Below are 20,857 nucleotides of genomic sequence, written 5' to 3'. Positions count from 1 at the left end.
TCATAGATGGAACTGGTAGTGCTCAATACTCCTCTCTTTGTTGCAGGCTTGTCCACAGCTTTGACATCGAATGTGAAGCAATCTCTTTCAACATCCCAAAGGACACCCAGTGTTCGTTCAAATGGCAAATCCTCCTGGTCAAGGTGAACCATCATACGGTAATGCTTAGGTGGTTTGTCCGGGTCATTGTCCTCCCACCACAGGAAGCGAAGCACATCTCTTTCATCAGATGGCACTCGGACTTGATAAAACATGCTCTCAATGTCCGCATTCAGAGCAACAGGTTCTTGCCTAAACTTGAGAAGAACTCCTAGTAGCTTATTGGTAAGGTCTGGGCCTTGGTAAATATGATCATTCAATGAAGTACCTTGGTACCGTGCTGCACAATCATAGACAATACGAACCTTCTCCGGCTTGCGCGGATGTAGCACCGGATGATGTGGTAGGTACCACACACAACCATCGTCTCTGTTAATGTCAGTGACTTCTTCTGCATATCCTTTCAGCAAAGAGTCTCTGATACCTTGTGTATACTTGTAATGCAAAATCGGGTCCTTCTTTAACCTCTTTCCTAGAAGGTCTAATCGATGTTTGGCTATTCCGTAGTTATTGGGCAGTCGTGGTGGATGTTCTTTGAAAGGGATTGGTAGAGTATAATGACCTTCCTCTTTGACTGCTTGCTTGTTCCATAGATCAACAACTTGCTCATCGACTACTGACAGTGAGTTATTGTTCATGTGTACTGGATCATCCAGTTTCCAAAATCTTTCAACAGCTTGTTGTAGAGTGTGGTCAGCTTGAATGAAATTGGCAGAAACAGAGGTTGAACCATCAGCTACTGGCCCATGAAGTGTCCACCCCAGGCCAGTTAGAATCGCATAGGGTTCGCCTGATTCACCGCAGCGTGTTTCACGAGGAGCAAGTATGTCTGGTTGGTCTAGACCTATCAGCAGGTGAACCTCATCAGCTAGATCAACGTCAGGTAAACTGATTTCATCAGCAATTTCCTTCAGGTGCGGCCATTGGAACACCTCATGCTGTGTGACAAAGTTGTCTAGACTTATGTTCAGGTGATCCCGACAGAGCACTCCTTTTCATCAGGTAAGATTTCCTTTGTTGAGCATCTTCAACTCGTAGGTCCACCGCTAAGGTGACCACGTTGAGATTTTTGGTCTCCATGGTGTTCAGTTTAATGTTCATTTTGCGTGACTCCAGTTTAAGAGCGTGAACTAACTTCTTAGAAGCAAATGTCCCATTAGAGCCACTGTCAAGCAAAGCAAAGACATTCATAGAAAATCTGTTGTGTCTGTCTGAAACCACTACTGGCACGATGGGAAGTGCAATCTTCTTTCGACTGGCTTCAATGCACTTTCTAGTGGCATGTGCTTGAATGGCTTGAGGCGGGTCAGCAGTTGGCTCACCTCCAGTAGCTTGATTAGTAGATTGGCCGTTGTCGTTATTGTTAGAAGCTACAATGGCGGAGTGCAGCCAACTGTTGTGTTTTTTCCCACATCCAGGCACCTTGCATACCCAAGTGCGAGTACAGACTGTGCTGCGATGACCTTTCATGAAACAGTTCAGACAGAGTTGCTTTTGTTGAACAAAGGCCAAACGCTCTTGAACAGACAGAGCTCTAAAGGCTTGACACTGGTTCAGAAAGTGTCCGTCAGTGCACTTTGGACACTTAAATCTTGATGTTGGTTTTGGTGTGGATGATGTGGTGCATTCATTAGTAACTGACACTGTTGCAAATGTCTGCTTTTTCTTATTGAAAGTTGACTTAGTACTTGGTTTAGAACTTGCTGGAGAATTTCGACTGGCAGAGCTAAGGAGATTCCCAAAGATAGGATCTGCTCTCTTATCAGCTTCTGATTGAACAAGACTGACTATGTCATCTAACTTTGGCAAGCGACCAGACTTGATTATCTCATAGTTTATTGTGAGCCATCTTTTCTTTATGTCTTTAGGTAGCTTTTCCACAATTTGTAGCAAAGTGCGTCCACCATTCAGCTCTTCCTCACACTTCATTGCCTTCAAAGTGTCTCGGCAGCTGCACAGAATGTCTGCGAAGCTTTGCAACTGCTTGTTGTCTTTAATATCTTTGTGATTAAGCACCTTGTCAACCCATGCTTGTGATATCGCGTATGGATTGCCAAAACGTCTCTTCAGAATAGCCATGGCTTCAGCATAGCCCAGGCTAGAGTTGGGGTTGGGGTTGTACAAGCAATGTGAGATAGCATCTCTAGCTTGGCCGACAGTATACTGATGCAGTCGAGTGAGTTTCTCTTGATCTGGCACTGTCTCTTTATCAATCACAGAGGAGAACAATCTCATGAACTGCCAGTACTTTAAGGGTTCTCCATCGAACTTGATGATGTCAACTGGTGGTAGATGCATGGAATCGATGTGTGACTGATATTGTTGCCTTGATAGGTCTAGTAGTTGGCATAGAGAATTCTCATTCACTGCTGAAAGTGAGGAACGGAAGTTAATGAATGGGTTACCTGAGACAGGAGTGGAAAAGTCTTTATTTATTGTTGTTAACTCAGCCTTTCGACGATTTTCCTCCATCTCAGCATCTTTGAGTTTCAGTAAGCCTTTCAGTCCATCCATTTCCAATTCTGCATGCTGAAGTTGTAATTTAAACTCTGCACGTAGGCGTTCTTCCTGTCGAGCGATGAACATGGAAAACTCTTCCTTTTCTTTCTGTCTTAGATTTTGTAGCCCTTGAAGCTGGGTAGACAGCTGGTCTACAGAAGACATTGGAGATTTAGCAGCTTCATCAAACCTCCGCTCTTCCTCTTGGAAGTCAAGTCCATCTGAGGATTCTATGTTTGGATCCCCCATTGATGGCTTAAAGTCCTCAAACCAGCTCAAGACTGAGTGCTGCAAGTCTTGAACATCACGCAGGACCGATGTTAAATAGCCCTTAGAAGCATCAAGGTCATCATCATCTTCTAATGTTTTATGGTACATGTCATGAATTTCATTAAACCGCATAACAGCCTCATCCAAAGCAGCAAGTTTCATCTCCACTTCTTTGGGCTGGTTACCGTTCATAGAAGTTGTAATCTGTGTCATCAAGCGTGTCACTGTAGCCTTTGCACATCCACGTTGACGCTTGAGACATTTTTGTTGTTGATCAGGAGTTACACTTGTTTCTGAATCTTGGTCCATGTTGTCATTAATCTTCTTAACTCCTCGTGTTTGACTTTAATGTTACCCATAAAAATGATAACATTAACTTGGATTTTGTGGTTTTCTTTTCTTTATTCCACTTGTGTAGAACTCACAATATACACATTTAGGTGTGTGCGCGGTCAAACTGTAAATACAAACAATTCACATTTAGTATCCAGTAATGGTTTCACTTCTCACATAAGTTTCTACAACATAACATCAGACGATGATAAACATTAAAGTATAAATCAAAGATATTCCCTACAACGCAAAAATCACGTGTGGTATAGCTATTAGCATTAAACAATGTGTGTGATAAACATATTAGATCTGTTTAATGAATAAATGCAACATATATTGCTTAAATATGACAATAGGCAATATTATCTTATATCAAACCAAACATAATAGCTTAAACACATTTGGCGTTTAGGCGCTAATCGCAAATAGCGATCTACATAATGATTTTAATACACTTATAACAACAAAAAGTTACTCACCACGCTGGGAATATATAGTTTAGATTAAGGGTTTTATCTGTAGTTGTTAGAACATTAGAAAGTCTGCATATGAGCATCAACAGGGCTTTCGCACTCAGATCGGTTCAGTTCAGTTTTTTTTCTTTCACTTGCGCTGCTTCCTAGGTGATCACATGAGCCCACAGAATCCACGTCCTTAAAGGGGCAGCACCCTACAATAGCTTTGTGTAAAAAACAGGCCAAAATTGTAGGAAAACATTTAAATGTAAAATACATGAACAAATCACTAAGTCAGATTTTTTCAATTAAGCAGTTCACAAAAATAGCATTCATTCCTGAAATTGACTGATCCAGTTCTTGGGTTCAAATCACTGACTCAATTATCTGTTCACGGTGGTTACCAGCTCAATGGAAGTCAATATCATTAGTGAATAATGAAATACATTTAGGTCTGTACTTCATAGAAAACTACTGTATGGCTTCAGAATGTTAAAATATTATTTTAAGTATTGATTGTTGTTTACAGCAGCAGAAGTTTGTGCAAGCTCTTTCTCATACCTCATAATTTTTCCCTAAAACACCAAGAATGGACCTTGCAAAAAGAGGTAATTTTGGCTACAATCTGAGATTTCCAAGAATTTAAAATTAATAAGCAATGAAGTAACATTTTTAAAAGGTATTGAACCAGAGTTGGAACTCTAATAAAGGAAGAGTATGATGCTTTACATACTGTATCTACAGACAAAGGGGTCAAAACCCACCAGCAATGATATTAGAGCCCTCCTGAAGAACACAGATGGGGTAAAATACTAAGCAAAACATCACAGTATTGCCTAGAGCACAACTTGAACTAGCAGTCAGCGCAGGTCTCTCACCCACAGCGTTGCAACTAACAGGAAGAATTCTGACATGTGGAGCGAATCCTCTGAGCCTCTGTTATAATAGAGAACATATGCAGGCATACTAGAGGTCTGAAAGTCATTGAGAAGAAGCAAGTACCTGCAGATTTCACTGTAGGAGTGCCAGACTAATGATACAGTGAGCATCACCACAGCATGGCTGCCATATGTGTTGGGTTTTGATCACCTCAGCTGTAGAAGATACAGAAGAACATAATGTGGTCACAGCATGTGTGTTTCTGGTTCAGCACGATTTTAGTGCAGAGTAGAATAAAAAAAAGCATGTATGTGGGAATTTATGAATATGTTTTTTGCTAATTAATTCAACATTTAGTCCTGATAACAGCACTCTGTTCACAGTAAAACAGGTAATATTCTATAGTATGTACTGTATGTAAAACTGTCATTTCAAAACAGTGATTAGAACCGATGCTAATATCGCTAACAAAAACTAAATGAAAACCCTACAAATAAAAGCTAATATGTGTAAAATGTAATTAAAATAAAACTTATTTTCATGAATCCAAAAAGTAACAAAAAACGTAAATTAATGTTGGATGTTGGATGAAGTTTTCAAATTTAAACAAATTTTTATCATTAAACTGAATGAAAATACCACAAGATTGTTTGGAACCAGTGATAATATTGTTAATAAAAAAATAAATACAAATAAAAAGTAATATAACTGGGGGGGGGGGGTGGAATGAATTACAAGACTACAAAAAAACAAAAACTATCAAAACTCAAAATCTAATACTATAATACAAATGAAAAATGCTTAAACTAAAAACCCCAGAGTGTAAATCAAAACTACACTACACTGAAAGGACAAACTGAAAAAAAAAATAAAAACTGAATTCAATAATAACCCTGTATGAAACTGAATTAGAATACCTATTTTGGCCGATTACAGTGCACAAGTTGAGGTTAACATTTATTGAGCGGCATGCACAAACAATCACTCAATCGAAGCAGTGAACTTAAGAAGCCTTCTGTTTTGAGCCTGAACAGACAATCTTTATAGATTTTTCCAGAGGTCGACATAATACAACAAATCTTGTACAACATGGAACTGACCTTTCAGTCCAAGATATTTTGTTCCAGCAAAATAATCCAGGGACCTTTAATGTCGGGAACTACCAAATGAGCTTGTGTCCAAGTCACTGAGCAAAAAAACAAAAACATTTCCACTTTTTGAGACATTTGTTCCGTAATTATATTTAGATATAGCTATAACAAATCCTATTTTCACTCTATCTCTCTGTATACATACACACCTGGACCTCATTAATAAAGTTAAAAATCCAATATATTACTTTAGTAAGTACTGCAAAATCAAGCAGTCCATTGCTGCTGATGGAGTGATTGTTGTTTTGCGGAGGTCAAGTTTCTTTGTTATTTTTTTCCTTATGTGGTTCTTACTGAGGGATTTTTAATAGGTCTGGAGTAACAGACGTCTAATCGTCTCCAGCTTCCTCCTGAGGGATCGTATCCACGCCTGGCAGAAAGAATGAACCTGGCACAAAATCATTGCCTCTTTACGGAGGGCTTAAATGGAAGAGGATATACTAAAGAACAAGCTGTTTAAAGCTAACTAATCTCTGCACAGCTCAGCAATCAAACACACAGCCATTTTTTTTTCATAAACTACTCAGTGCTGACTCTTAATAAACATATGGTGTCCTGCAAGTGAAACTGAGATTAAATAAAACACTTTCACTTGTACCTCATAGATGCAGGTCTACTAAAAAACCTGTTCCAGTCACATTTCTATATTTCCAGACACATTTCCAAAGTAGTTGTGATGCAGCACCGCTTGAGTTTTAAGCTGATCTGCAGGTAATACAAAGCCTCAGAAATAAGCTTGGCATTAAGTTGTGTCTTATCACTCTCAAGCCCTAGAATTTGCTGAAAAATAAGAGAAAGAATGTGTAAGACAGGGAGAAAAAGATAAGTGTCTGTGGCTGACTGCAACTCTGAAACCAGTGGGTCAGAAATACATTAAAAAGTAATCCAGATTCCATGTTGAAGTGTAGTTCAAACTTACACTAAAACTTTTAGCATCAGCCTACAACACACACATACACATACACTGTATGCAGATCCCCGGTCACCACAGCCACACTTGGATACACGTATGCAAAGATTAATTTTGCATTTCATTTGGCATATTGACCAGGGATGTAGAATCCATTGCAATACTAAGTCCACGTAGCATAGTAGGACATTGTAGTATACATAGTTGTAAATAAAACAGATATTATTGGAGTAAGTTTTAACAAATCTTTCTACTTGCCATTCTTTGTAATGATTTGTTAAAAATTTCTGATTGAAATTGGTTTCAAATTTTTATATACTTTTACATTATATTTATATATTTAGGGCTGTCAAATCGAGTAATAACAGTTTGTATTTACATATTGTGTACACTGTTTATATTTATATGTAAATATACACATATACATAAAAAATATACATTATATATATACACACACACACATATGCATGTAAATATTTCGACCATATAGGTCGTTTGTGCAAGCATTTATTATGACCTATATTTACGTTTTAAAGTTAAGCACCCTCTAGCGGGCGTAAAAATAATGACAGTATCGCGTTGCGTCTGTCGTCATGAATTGACGTATAACGTCATTACCAATCAAAACGCACGTTTATTTAAATGCAATGTGTGGCGTTTTACACCGATCTCACAGTATTTCCTACATATTTTACTAGGTGGTTTATTCGTTCGAATGACCACACCTAAACCTAACCCTCACAGAAATCATGCTAAATTATGATTTATTGAGCATATACATTTTCGTGCACGTCCATTCCCTGGGATCGAACCCATGATAGCATGATTACATATCAAGGTATAACACAATAATCTACTAACTGAGCTACACGAAACACAAACCAGAGGGCAAATAAAAGAGTACAAAACATTAATATGAAAACGACCTTTTGCCGATAGGGGCGCAATTGTAGTATACGCTCTGATGGGTCGTATTTCAGGGATTTGGACAAACGACCTATACAAGCGTATTGGTTGGAGGACAGGTTGGCTAAAATTTGAGACATTACCGACAATCTTTAAAAAAAGACCAAATAAATTGAAAATAATAAAAACAACTGTAGTTCTACTACTACTACTACTACTACTACTACTACTACTACTATCTCTATTATTGTTGTTGTTGTTGTTATTATTATATTTTGCTTTTCTGATAAAATTTTGTGTCAACATTTCTTAATTTTTGAGAGTCCAATCACATAATGAATCAAAAAAGATATGTTAAAAATCACAGATGTAATTTCTTTGATCATTCCTGAAATGGAAGGATGAGTTAAGCGTACAGTGTTCCAAACAGTGCTGAATGTTGCTCATTTTGGAAAATGTAGAGTATTCTATGCATACCGTACAGAGTATGCATACTACAGTATATACTACAACAATATTAAACACACACATACACACACACGCGCGCTTCGACAGTTCTTCAGCGGCACACACTCACACTAATATGTGAACTGCTTCTCTACTAACCGTCTGTTTCTGCGACGGCAGCGGGGTGGGGGATCAGAACTATAAATCCACAAATGTCTTCAGCCACACTCAGCTCATTTCAAGCATTCACTTTTCAATCCACAGCCCAGTTTAGCTGCCAAGAGGATCAGAGGAGCAGTCAGGGTTTTCCCTCAAAGCAAATGCAACATTAAAGTTTCCCATTTGGTAACGGAAGGCCATAAGAAGGGGAAGAAGAGGTTCTGCATGTCTGTCTGTGTGTGTGTGTGTGTGTGTGTGTGTGTGTGTGTGTGTGTATTTTAACTGGTGGAATGTAAAAGCATGTTCATCATCTGATGGCAGAGAGTGTTTTCTCTCTGTCTTTCATTCCACCCCATCTTTCTCTACAGTCAGAGCGGGTGAATTATTCACAAGAAGGTTGCCACAGAGATACTGCTTATTTTTCCTCTCTTACACAATAAACTTGGGAGTTACTCGAGGCACAGAGAGACATGGACTGAGAGTGCAACAGAGGAAGTTGTGCTGTGCTTAAAATGCTGGTGATATATTTATAAGAACAGACTGTAAAGCTAACTCTATTAAATTTTTACAAAATTGTGCAAAGGCAGTTTCTATAGTAAGGGAGAAAAGAAAAACACCTGCATCACACCACAATAACAGCCTACCGCACTTCCTGTAGAAAGATTTATTTATTCAAAATGAGGTTGAATAAATAGCATTCAACATAGTATTTTTTGTAGACATACTAAGTAAATTTGCGCTTCCCCTTCATTCCTGTTATAGTGAAAGTGGAACGGCTCAGTGAAAACTTTTTTTTATCGGTGTACATTTTCCCTTGCACTGGCCCAGTTTGACTGTGGTTTGAATAAAGTACAGTGTGTGTGTGTGTGTGTGTGTGTGCGCACGTGTGTCAGGTCTGGAAACTTTGCATGAATGCCTAAATTAGATTTTATTGGATTATGGTAGGAGTTTAAATCACTGACTGAATTAATGCCATAAGGTACCAGTAAAAATCTTTGTGTGTGTACATTCTTGAATCTGTCATGAAATGAACTATTTGTTTAAAATTTCATCTCCCATATTTAGTCTCTATGAGAAATATGTCCCTGCAGTTTTGTCCAGTTTATTCGCTTTATGAAATGAAATACAGGAAACCTTTCTGCAGATTTCCTTGCAGCTATAAATCCTAGAGTTTGAATTCCAATGCTTTTTGCTAATTTTGCACTTTCCTAAACACAGATTGAATTACCTTATTTTCGGAGGGCCATGTTATTCTCCATTGTTTATTTATTATAATTTATAATTTTATGTATATATTTAAATAATTTATTTAATTAGTTTATTATTTTAAAAGGTGTAAATTAAAAAAAAATGTAAAAATGGCATGATTGTTTATAAAATATTTTATAATTTATTATTACTTATGCATTTTATTATTTGTCAATACTGTTTAACAACTTTAAATCATTGGTTAAATAATGCTTAATTTGCTATATATATATATATTTTTTTTTAATAATCTTTATTTAAAAATAAATATTTTGTATTATTACTATATTTTTAAATAAATAGTGACATGAACCCTGATTCAAAGTGGTCTCGAAGTGTAAGAGTATCACTCTTACAATAATAACCAGAAAAACAATACACAATTATGCAAATAGTAGAAAGCTATTTATCAAAAAAGTGGATTGAATGTAGAAGTGGATAGAGTGAATAAGATCATATGTGCAATCATATGTACAGTGCAGTAAGTGCTGTGACAAATTCCAGTTAGTCTAACACAGTAATGCAGTTTTATCATTTAGTAGTCATTATATACAAATATTTGACTGTAGAATGCTGTGACTGTGCTATGTTAATAATACAACGACTTCTGTCACTCTAATGCAATCTAAAATGCCTTTGCCGGGGCCTTTCTCAACAGCCAGAGCTTTCTTGATGGTTGAGTGGAAACAACACATATGATTTCCAGCACTCATCTGCTCTGCTGTCAATCAGCCGTGATTAGCCCTCGCACGACCGTCAGAGACTGCAACCTTGAGTCACTTCAGGACAGGTGAACCATCGCAGCTTCATAAAGCACTGGCTGACGGGGTCACAAAGTCAGACAGTTGTAGTTAATTCATGTTATTTCAAAACACACAGACTTACACATAGACTGTGACGGTCGTTGTAAATCACAGACACACTCTTTTGACCTCCAGTGGAGTTCAGCGCTGAGGAAAAGAGAAAGAGACTGTCTGGCCAAAGGCTAGAAATATTGAGCCAATTAGATGACAATTATCTGCTGTGGTTGCCAGCGTGGAGTTGTGGAAGATATTTATGGGTGTTTTACCTCTCTACGGGGAGACATGAATCTACGGCGCTGTGGCCCCTGTACCCTCGTGCTTTTTCGTGAATACCGCCCGTTTGACTCGCCGTGCCCCCTGTCTGTCCCTGTACGCCAAACTTGCGCTACAACAGGAAGACGTAAATCTGGTCTGATATGAAGAGAGACGCTTGGCGGCAGTTCATTTGCATTAAACACAAATGGAGCAGAATGCTTTAAGAAAAGGTTGAATGAATTTGTGTAATCTGCCATCGTGCCATTTCAAAAGATTTAAGCCTATATTTTTCATGCAGCTTTTAATATATGATTATAAAAATGTTGATTTTTAATTAGCTTGATATCAAGCTTGAATTTCACATCAAGATCCAATATATACATAATTTGCTTTGCTTAAAGAAAAAAGAAAAAAAGAAATCATCATTTAATCTCCCTCCCATTGTCCTACCTAGTATGGCTTTCTTTTTTCTGTGGGGCACAATATCCAGTGTTATTTCAGTATCATTGTGAGACTATTATACTTTTTATTAATATTTAAAATTAATTGTATTTTATATGTTAAGTTTTAATTTTAGTAAAAAAATAATTCGTTTGGAGTTGTTGTTTTTTATGTCTATATTATTTATATTATTTTATTTCAGTTTTAGTTTTAGCTATTTTAGTACACCAAGTAAAAATGTACATTAAAATGAGACTATTATAGTTTTTATTAATATTTAAAATTAAAATGTATTTTATATGTTCAGTTTTAATTTTAGTAAAAAAAAATTATAATTAGTTTGGAGTTGTATTTTTGGTCATTTTTAGTAGTTTTTGTTGTTGTTTTTTTATGCCTATATTACTAATATTATTTTTTTCTGTTTTAATTTGAGCTATTTTTAGTACACCAAGTTAAAGTACATTAAAACGAGAAGAAACAAAATATGGTTTTAATTTAAATAAACTATAATAACCCTCTCAAACTTAATATTTCTCTCCAATAAGCAAGTCATTTGAACAGATTATTGAGTCTGTTTTGAAACTTCAGTCTGAACGAATGATTACGTGATTATTATGTGAAGTAGATTAAGTAATTATTTGACAAGATTTGATTCAAACAATTAAATCATGAACTTCTATTAGGAACTAAGTCATAATATTTATATTATCCTTTATAATTGTAACAGCACTGAAAAGGACATTTTGACAAAAGGACTCAAAATGTGTTTTTGTGTTTTACAATAGAAAACCTTACTTCAAACCTTACACAGGTTTGAAGACAATTATGACAGATGTTTTTGGGCCAAACTGTCCCTTAAGTATGAAATTGAAACAAAGCATTTAGCAGTTATTCTTCAGTTGGATCACTACATGTCGGACCCGGCAATGAACCGGATGTGTTTAATGGCTGAGGCTTTCTGCCTGTATTAAATGGCTGAATGTGTGTACAGGGAGTCATATTCTTACAGTGTGAAGAAGACATCAAACGTTGCTCTGAAAGGACTGTAAATCATTTGTGCTCGGAGGCAAAGCTACTTCAAGTGTTACATCATTTGCGCCGCCAATAAACATCTGTTAGAAAAAGCCTCACTTTCCCTTGCCAGATAATGGAGAAAAATATTCCTTCTCTAGCACCCTCCCTTTTATACTGTCCCTCAGAGAACGGTAACGCTGTGAAAGCTGTCCATCATATGTTCTCTTTTCTCTTTCTCTCTGTCTTCCCAGATCTCCCTTGAATTCCCTCTCGGACTCTCGCTGGTATCATTTGAGAGTTACAAGCACACAAGAGTTTGTTTAACTTATAAACTCTCTACGGGCTCTAATGTCTGAGAAATGGCCTTGTGCTGTGACAGAAAGAAGATTTATTCTGACTGCTGGTCTGTCTCAAACAGTCGCATCCCAAAAGAAGATTCCAGTCTTTTTTGTACTCGTATTTAAAGAGTTAGTGGAGCCTAAAAGGAATATCTGATCATCATTTATTAATGTCGTTCCCAAACCTGAATTAATTTCTTTCTTTCTTGGAACACAAATGGAGAAGGATAGCAGTCTCAGGTGTTCTTTTTCATATAATGAAAAAATGAAACTGAAGCACTGTTGAGCTAGAGAAGAAAATAAATAAAATAAAATAGTCTCATTTTATGAAATATATTATATTTAACTTTAAAGAAAAACATCTGGATAGAATTTCCATACCAATTATTTTTTAACTAATTTGTGGGATTGTGGTAGCTGGACTTTCCTTTGGGCTCTTTGTAAAAACACAGCACAACTGTTTTGCCTTGACAACAAGATGATGCAACTTATTAAATATGTATGCCAAGTTTGGACCAAGCTCATGTCAATTTTATACAAAAGGCAATGTTATGCATTTTGGCATGGACGTAGATGTCCCTGATGGCCCTACAACCTCACAGGTGGAGCTCATATTGCCTTTGTTTTTTTTAATTGTATTGAATTCTTTAAAACGCTCCATGAATTATATATTTTGCACCTTTGTATTTTGGTATTACAATGTACTGTATCGTCATGGCATAGTTAGAAACATTTAGTAGTTAATTTATGTAGGTCAATGAACCTGTCAAACAGACTATGCACAAGCATGCTATAATTACCAATTGAACAAACAAATGTTGAAGTTGTCGAGAAGTTGTCAGGCCATGTATCAGTAAAAATGAATTTTCTCCTGTCAGCCTTTATGCTGTGCTCCTGGCGCATGCTCTTCAATAACACACAAATATGGCACACAAAAGAGTGCACTGTAGCCTCTATTATTTCATATTATAGTGAGAATGAAACTACGAGCATGAGTGTCAGATCTGCCTTACATTCAGCAGCGGCAGCTCTTAAAGTAATAGCAGCCAAAAAACCTAATTACCCAGCTGTTGTGATGTCTGTTAAACAAACCAAAAAGAGGGAATCAATAACTTTTGTAGCTTTAAGGATTAATTTGTATTTAGTTTAGAATTTAGTGATGATAACTTTATTCAACTTCTGTAAATGTACTATTTTCTGAAGCGCACAGGTAAATATGACATTTATTATAATGGGTTTATGTGAAGATTGTTTTAAAGGGATACTCCAAAGCTTTGTTCGTCTTCGGAACACAATTTAAGATATTTTGGATAAAAACCGGTAGGCTTGAGGCTGTCCTCTGTGTCTCTCCAAATCAGCGTAGCTGCATTTTGACAAATCTGAGCTGTACGCAGATGGTGTATGCTCTTCTGTATCAGCCACGCCACAAGGATACGTTTTTTTACCCGCATTTATGCTTTGGTTTGAAAGCAAACTACACATCAGCACAGCACAGAGCTCACGCCATCTGCGTACATATCAGATTTGCCAAAATGGCGCTACGCTGATTTGGAGAGAGCTTTCAAGTATACTGTAATGTTGAATGGCTATTCAATGGTCAAATATTAGCAATAAAAAACAATTTCCTAGACACATTAGAAGTATTGGTATCACCTTGGGTCTTTGTTGTTTTTTGTTGTGAAATTATTGCAATATAAAAGTATATTTAAAAACTTGAATGTTATGTGGGATTAACTGAGATTAACCGCTGCAAATTCAGACCTCACTAGATGAATTTATTTTTAACTATCAGCATTGTTGCATGAGCAAAACAATTTTACTTTTGGATTACTTTTGGTGGCTGATCCTGTTAAAAACATAGTAAAAGTCACTTAAAACATCAGCTAAATGGAAAACAAGTAATATGCAAAAAGTGTTGCTATGTGTTACATCACTAAAGTTTAATCTGCCTTCCAGAAACTTCTTCCGTCTGTGGGTGTGCTACAAACCTGACTCAATCAGAAACCTGTGGTGTTCACTTGAGCGAAACGGCCCAGCTGCAGAGCACATAAACACTAGCTGCCACATGCTGGAATGTCACTGGGCTCTTGTTTTTATCAGGATGCATGAATTTGTGCTGGCATGTGACATGAAATACAATTGGCAATGAAAAATAAGGGCAATTATCAGAGCGACCTGAAGGGCTATCTAAAGCTGCTGACCCTCAGCCCGCTAATGCCATTACGGCCCATAAACCGCCATTGGGGTTGAGGGAGGCCATTTTGTCAGGGCCTAAACCCTCAAGAGGAGGGAGATAAATAATTGAGGGCTGCATTCTGCACTTGGGCTGAATTTGAAGTGAACGGGCCTTATGAGGCTCTAAATGGTGGAGTGGAGTGCTGTAAATCATTAATCCACTGCTTTTATCCTCTTTGGTTCAGGTCAGTGTCCTGAAGGCACTAGAGAGCAGTGGGAAGATAGAGTGAGAGCGGCATGGACAAACAGATTAGACTCTTTTCTTCTTCTTCAAGATACGACACAGCTAGAATGCAAAGCACAAGAGAAAAATCACATGAAAAGTATTATAACTGCCCTTGCTGACTTGTAATGGAAACGAGATGAACAGCTATTTTTCCTAAGAGAAAGACTATCATAAAAGCCAGCATAAGCAGAAACTTATTTTGGTGTTTTTGTCATATGACACTGCATGTCTTTTTGCAGTTTTACTCAGTAACTCCGCTACAAAAGAAAAGAAACCTATATTAAAGCAGAGAGGGTCTAGGGTCATGTGATGTTTGGGTCAGTGCTTGATGGTCTAATGGAGTCTCGGTTGGCACTAAGAGCCTGTGAGAAAAGCATTCATTCTCTCAGAAATGAACAGAGGTCAACTATGAGAACAACTCTGAGTGTTGAAAGCTGCTTTGGATTGAGAACAAAAAGCTTTAGATAAAGTCTACCAGTTAAACAACTGACCAAAAAAGTAGCAAAATGACAAAAAAGGTGCATCATGACAATATACTATAAATATATTGTTTTGACTGTAATGCTTTGATCAAACAAATGCAGTTTTGGTGAGCATAACAAATTTCTGAAATTAATGATGCTGAAAATTCAGCATTGCCATCATGAATAAACTACATTTTAAATTTAAATTTACCGTATTTTCCGGACTATAAGTCTGGAATTTTTTCATAGTTTGGCTTGTCCTGTGACTTATAGTCATGTGCGACTTATTTATCAATATTAATTTGACATTAACCAAGAGAAATGAACCAAGAGAAAACATTACCGTCTACAGCCGCGAGAGGGCGCTCTATGCTGCTCAGTGCTCCTGTAGCCTACACTGAAAATATAGAGTGCCCTCTCGCGGCTGTAGACGGTAATGTTTTCTCTTGGTTCTTGGTTCTAAATAAATGCGACTTATAGTCCAGTGCGACTTATATATGTTTTTTTCCTCATCATGACATTTTTGAACTGATGCAACTTATACTCAGGTGCGACTTATAGTCCGGAAAATACGGTAAATACATTTGTGAGGATGAAGAGACTCATCAAACAAAAATCATAATTATTCCAAACTTTTAACAAGTGGTACATGTACTGTAACTGCTGCAATAATTAAATCAACTTATCTTTCTCTCTCTTTCTCCATAGGGACCTAATGCCTAAGACCCTTGATGGCCAGATCACCATGGAGAAAACACCAAGCTACTTTGTGACCCGTGAGGCTCCGGCCCGGATCTACGCCATGTCCCGCGACACCAAGCTGATTGTGGTTGTCCGGGACCCTGTCACTCGAGCCATCTCTGACTACACACAGACACTGTCCAAGAAGCCTGACATTCCTACTTTTGAGAGCCTGACGTTCAAAAACAGGACTACAGGGTTAATCGACACCTCGTGGAGCGCCATTCAGATTGGCATCTACGCCAAACACCTGGACAACTGGCTGCAGTTCTTCCCCATGAGCCAGATCCTGTTCGTGAGTGGAGAGCGGCTGATTAGTGACCCGGCTGGAGAGCTGGGCCGTGTGCAGGACTTCTTGGGGCTCAAGAGGATCATTACAGACAAACACTTCTACTTCAACCAGACCAAGGGCTTCCCTTGTCTCAAAAAGGCCGAGGGCAGCAGCAAGCCCCATTGCCTGGGTAAAACCAAAGGACGGACCCATCCAAACATTCACCCTGAGGTCGTGCAGAGACTTAGAGACTTCTACAGGCCTTTTAACATGAAGTTCTACCAGATGACTGGCAGAAAATTTGGTTGGGATGACTGACAGTAGACCCTGGATTTTGAAACAAGGAAAAAAATACCTTACTGTGACCTCACCAGCAACAAAACTATGATAACCCCAAAAGTGGTCCAATCTGGTTGTGGAAAACGATTGAAAAGTCCACATCCAACTCAAGTTAGGCACAGAACACTATGAACAAATGTCAAAAAACAGAGTAAATGTCCTCAAACTGCTATTACAGTTCCAGATTCTATTCAATTTCAGATTCAAAAATGACATTTTTAACTTTTATATCTTCATTAGGCAAAAGGTTGAGGATTATACATTGCCTTTGTTGATTAAAATAGTACTCCTTTGTTACCGAATCAGACTTTAGCCGTATTTCTCATTTAAACAGCCATTTATTGTAATGTAAGAGGACTTAGAAGAGACACCTGAAGGCTGAAGAGATCCACTCTTGAACTATGCATTTGGATGTTGAACTGTGAATTATCCACTGTGTCAGGACTTGGAGATCAGTTACGTTCATTTCCCATATTTAATGTAGAAAGACTAGCTGCTTATATAACTTTACAATTATTTGGAAGAAAAGAGCAAAAGAATAAAAATAATCATATTTTTTTTACATTTATTTATTTAAAATATGTACTCATATACAGTTTAACTATTTTGAATAATCTTCACTAAACACCTCCCTTCACTTTTTTTTGCACGTGGAGGTTGGGTGATTTCTTTTGTATTTTGAACCATATAACACAATGTCTTTTCTAAAACGTTTCATGCGGTCTGAAGTTTAAATGTGCACATTTAAATGTTTACCATCCTATTCACTGAGAGCAATGTTTTCTCAAAAATGTTTCTTATATTAATGGATCAAATACAATAATAGGATTGCCAAAGCAGTAAACATGCAGAACATGACGCAATTTCCCCAGAGGTTTGGGTTTTTGGTTTTACAGAACAAATGAATGAAAGTCCAATTTGTGATTTGACTGGATGGCAAGCTTTTAAGAGTCCATTTAAAGTTGTATCTCTATGATGTGTGTGTGAGAGAGAGTGAGTATGAGAAAGACACTGTTAAAAAGCAGCAGTGCCTCTAAAAGACATTCAGTCAGTGTTTCTCCATTTAAAGGTGATTTGTGTAATTGTACAATGTTAAAATGCTTTAAAATTACACATTGTTTGCTCAGAAATTTCAAGGTGCGTGAACCTGTTTGGAAACTTAAAAGTGGTAATTTTTTTGCACTACATGCATCACCTTTAGTTTCAGTGTGAGTGAATTTATTGTTTTCCTTTGCAATATTATCAGTGACATTATGCTTTTATAATTCTGTTTATTTAATTTGAATAATGAACTTTATAAAGCACATTTTTAATAAAAACATCATTTAAAAAAATAATTTTCAGACTGTGATTGTATTTGCATTAAAGGAATATTTCACCCAAAATGTACTCACCTTCATCCATCCATGTAGATGAGTTTATTTCTTCATGGATATAGATTTGTGGATATTTAGCATTACAATACTTGCTCACCAATGGATCTACTGCAATAAATGGGTGCTGTCAGAAAGAAAGTCCAAATAGCTGATAAAAACAACAAAATAATCCACAAGTAATCCACACCACTCCAGTCCACTTTAATGTAAAATTAAAGTAAAAAAAAAAAAAAGCATTAAGTCGTTTTAATTTTAAACTGTTGCTTCTGATTAAAATACAGTACAAGACTATTATACATAACTCCATCCCCTGTTGTCCTCACACATCAAAATCCACCAAAATATTTATTGTAAAACCATTTTGGACTGTTTTTTGCTTGTAAACGATTCTTGATCTGTGCATATTTCACTCCTGATCCAGATAAAATTACTTTTTCACTGGAAATTTTAGACAGATTTTTTTTTACGTCTTAATGAATTATTATTATTTATTTTTTTACACACAGCTTTTTACTTTTCAAGTTGTTAATTGATGGCCTGGTGTCATTATTTCAAGATGTTTTAATCAGCTGTTTGCACTCTCATTCTGATGGCACCCATTCACTACAGAGGATCCATTGGTGAGCAAGTGATGTAATGCTAAATTTCTCTGAACCTTTTCTGATAAAGAAACAAACTCATCTTTATCTTGTATGGCCTGAGGGTGAGTACATTTTCAGCAAATGTTCATTTTTGGATGAACTATTCCTTTAATAATAACTTGCATACAGAGCGTTTTAGTCTACAGTAGAATTATAACACTCAGTTCATGCTGCATTAATCAAATCAAATTTGAATTTGAAAAAAAATACAGAGTGTTTTGTGGCTCCAGAAAGGCTCAAGACCATGGCAGCAGACAGCAGCCCTCATCCTCCACTGGATGCAGTCCTATCTGTCCTGCTCCATCCAGCCTCATTGTCTTAGCTTATCTCAGTCTCTCGTCCAAGCCAGGCAGTTGCAGGATGCTCCAAGGCCCCCAGAAGATGCTCCTCATTGTGGGTTTATTATATTCTGGATTGTGCAGAAGCCTGTCGGGAGTTTGCTTTTCTAATTTGGCTGGTTAACGACTGTTTTTCGAGCACCACTGGAAACGGAGATGGCAAGACATGGACAAAATGGATATTTGCATGGCAACTGCAGAAACCTCTTGAGGAGGAATTGGATTTTTAACCCAACCTTTCTCTCTCTTGTTCTCTCTCTTGTTCTCTCTCTCTCTCTCTCTCTCTCTCTCTCTCTCAGTTTATCACATGCAAATTTCTCCCCGCTTTAAGGCTCTTGACAGCCACCAGCTCTCCGCCAATCCCTCGTTCCTTGGCTTTCGTTTGTTTTCGTTTTCATCTCTGGCCTCCGTGTTCCCTCGAGTCCCGTCGATCCACTCGGTATGTTTGTTTAAAAAGAGACTCTGCAGTCAGGCTGGAATCTGACAGTGTTCATTATGAACTTAAACAGTGTGTTAACCTGACTTGCATCAAAATTAAATTCCACAGGTTGGGTTTCTTACAGACTCTATTCCAGCTGTTCAGCTCAACCACATCACAATCCTAATCAAGGGCATCTATATAAAGCTGTCGAATTTAAGGATTGAGAACGTTCTAATGAGCCCACAAGCACTTAAACACATGCAGTAATCCATACATCAAAATAATCATCCATCACTGTAAATTTACAATGCTTTGCATGATGTAAAATCTTCTCAAATAACTCAAGTCACTTACTGCTTCGCAACTATACTGTTTTCAAAATTACATTTGGTATATTTAATATTACATTTTAGTTTCTATAATTAATTCAGCCCAAAATTATTTAATTTTAAACTCCAAAACTTTAATGGATAGTTTCAGCCTTATTTCAGTTTTTGCAAACTTCACACTTTTGAAATATTGAAATTAAAGATCTGAATTTGTTTCAACTGACTTAGGGCTGGAATATACCACACAAATTTCTAAATCTGAACAGATTTTAAAACACTAGGCATCATACGCTTGCCGACTTTGTAAATAATGGTTACAGAGAAAAACTTGACAACATACTGCACGCAAAACAACTGAAGCTAAAAAATGAGATTCTGCACCCATCATACAATACGCAATTTTTGGCAGAATCTACTAACTCTGACTAAAACCTGCAGACTGGCTCTGACACTCGCCAATTAGCGTTGACGTGTCCAAACTAAAAAAAAAAAAAAACAAGGCAAAAATCTGGGCAAAGGAAGTTCCTGCCTTAGCTCCACATTCAACAACCCACTTCTGAAACAGTGAATACAGATATAAAAGGTCACTACAGGATCTGTAGAGATGCTAATGAAATGCTAAAATTAAATATAAAAAAAAAATCTAATGTTTTAAATACGCTGATCCTGGTAAAGTAGCAAAGGGCTGATAAAAATCTAGGTAAAATAAGGAAGAGGTATTTGAGACAGGTAAATGCATCCAGCACAGATGTTGTGTGGATGGTTCGGTAAAAAGGTCATGCAATGTTAATGAGAATGTGGAGGGGATCAATGGTCACCTTTGATGCTGTAGTGATGGTGGTCTCTACAACTGACTCACACATGCAACTTTTCTGACATTATATCGTGCATAAACACACGCACCCAGAGAGCAGTCAGCCCTGCGGTTGGCCATCAAGGCGATCTGCACTTTGTTTTCGCTGGATCTCAGAAGCTATGCTTAATCTTCATAATCGTCTGAGCAAACACAATTCAAAAGCGCAGCCTAAAGCCTGTATTAATAAAAGAGCTTTTCAGCTCCGCGTCTCGGATGGGTTTTTAAATGGTTTTGTTTCATCTTCATGTGGATGTACAGTCCAGACAAAGAGCAAGTGATTTTTTAAATGAGGCAGAGCTCAAGGCCAAACGTCCTGGGTAAATATATCAAAATCTATATTTAATAGACCCATTTGTCGCTGTCATGAAACAGACTAGTTCTTTTCAAGATCTGATTAAGAGGTGTTTTATGAA

The 20,857-nt window shown here is 37.2% G+C and overlaps 1 protein-coding gene across 1 annotated transcript in view; it reads left to right on the top strand.

The window, feature by feature from the left end:
• Window positions 1-17,110, top strand: part of si:ch211-216b21.2 (heparan sulfate glucosamine 3-O-sulfotransferase 3A1) — a 51,559-nt gene extending 34,449 nt beyond the window's left edge. Inside the window, exon 2 of the mRNA XM_059532726.1 lies at window positions 15,841-17,110. Coding sequence (XP_059388709.1) covers window positions 15,841-16,462 — 622 coding nt within the window. The 3' untranslated portion in view covers window positions 16,463-17,110. The remainder of the gene's footprint in view (window positions 1-15,840) is intronic.
• Window positions 17,111-20,857: the final 3,747 nt, after the last annotated feature.

The sequence above is a fragment of the Carassius carassius genome, chromosome 40 (assembly GCF_963082965.1).
Source record: "Carassius carassius chromosome 40, fCarCar2.1, whole genome shotgun sequence".
Lineage (NCBI taxonomy): Eukaryota > Metazoa > Chordata > Actinopteri > Cypriniformes > Cyprinidae > Carassius > Carassius carassius.
The sequence above is the reverse complement of the archived record's forward strand: the minus strand, read 5'-3'. Positions and strand labels throughout refer to the sequence as shown.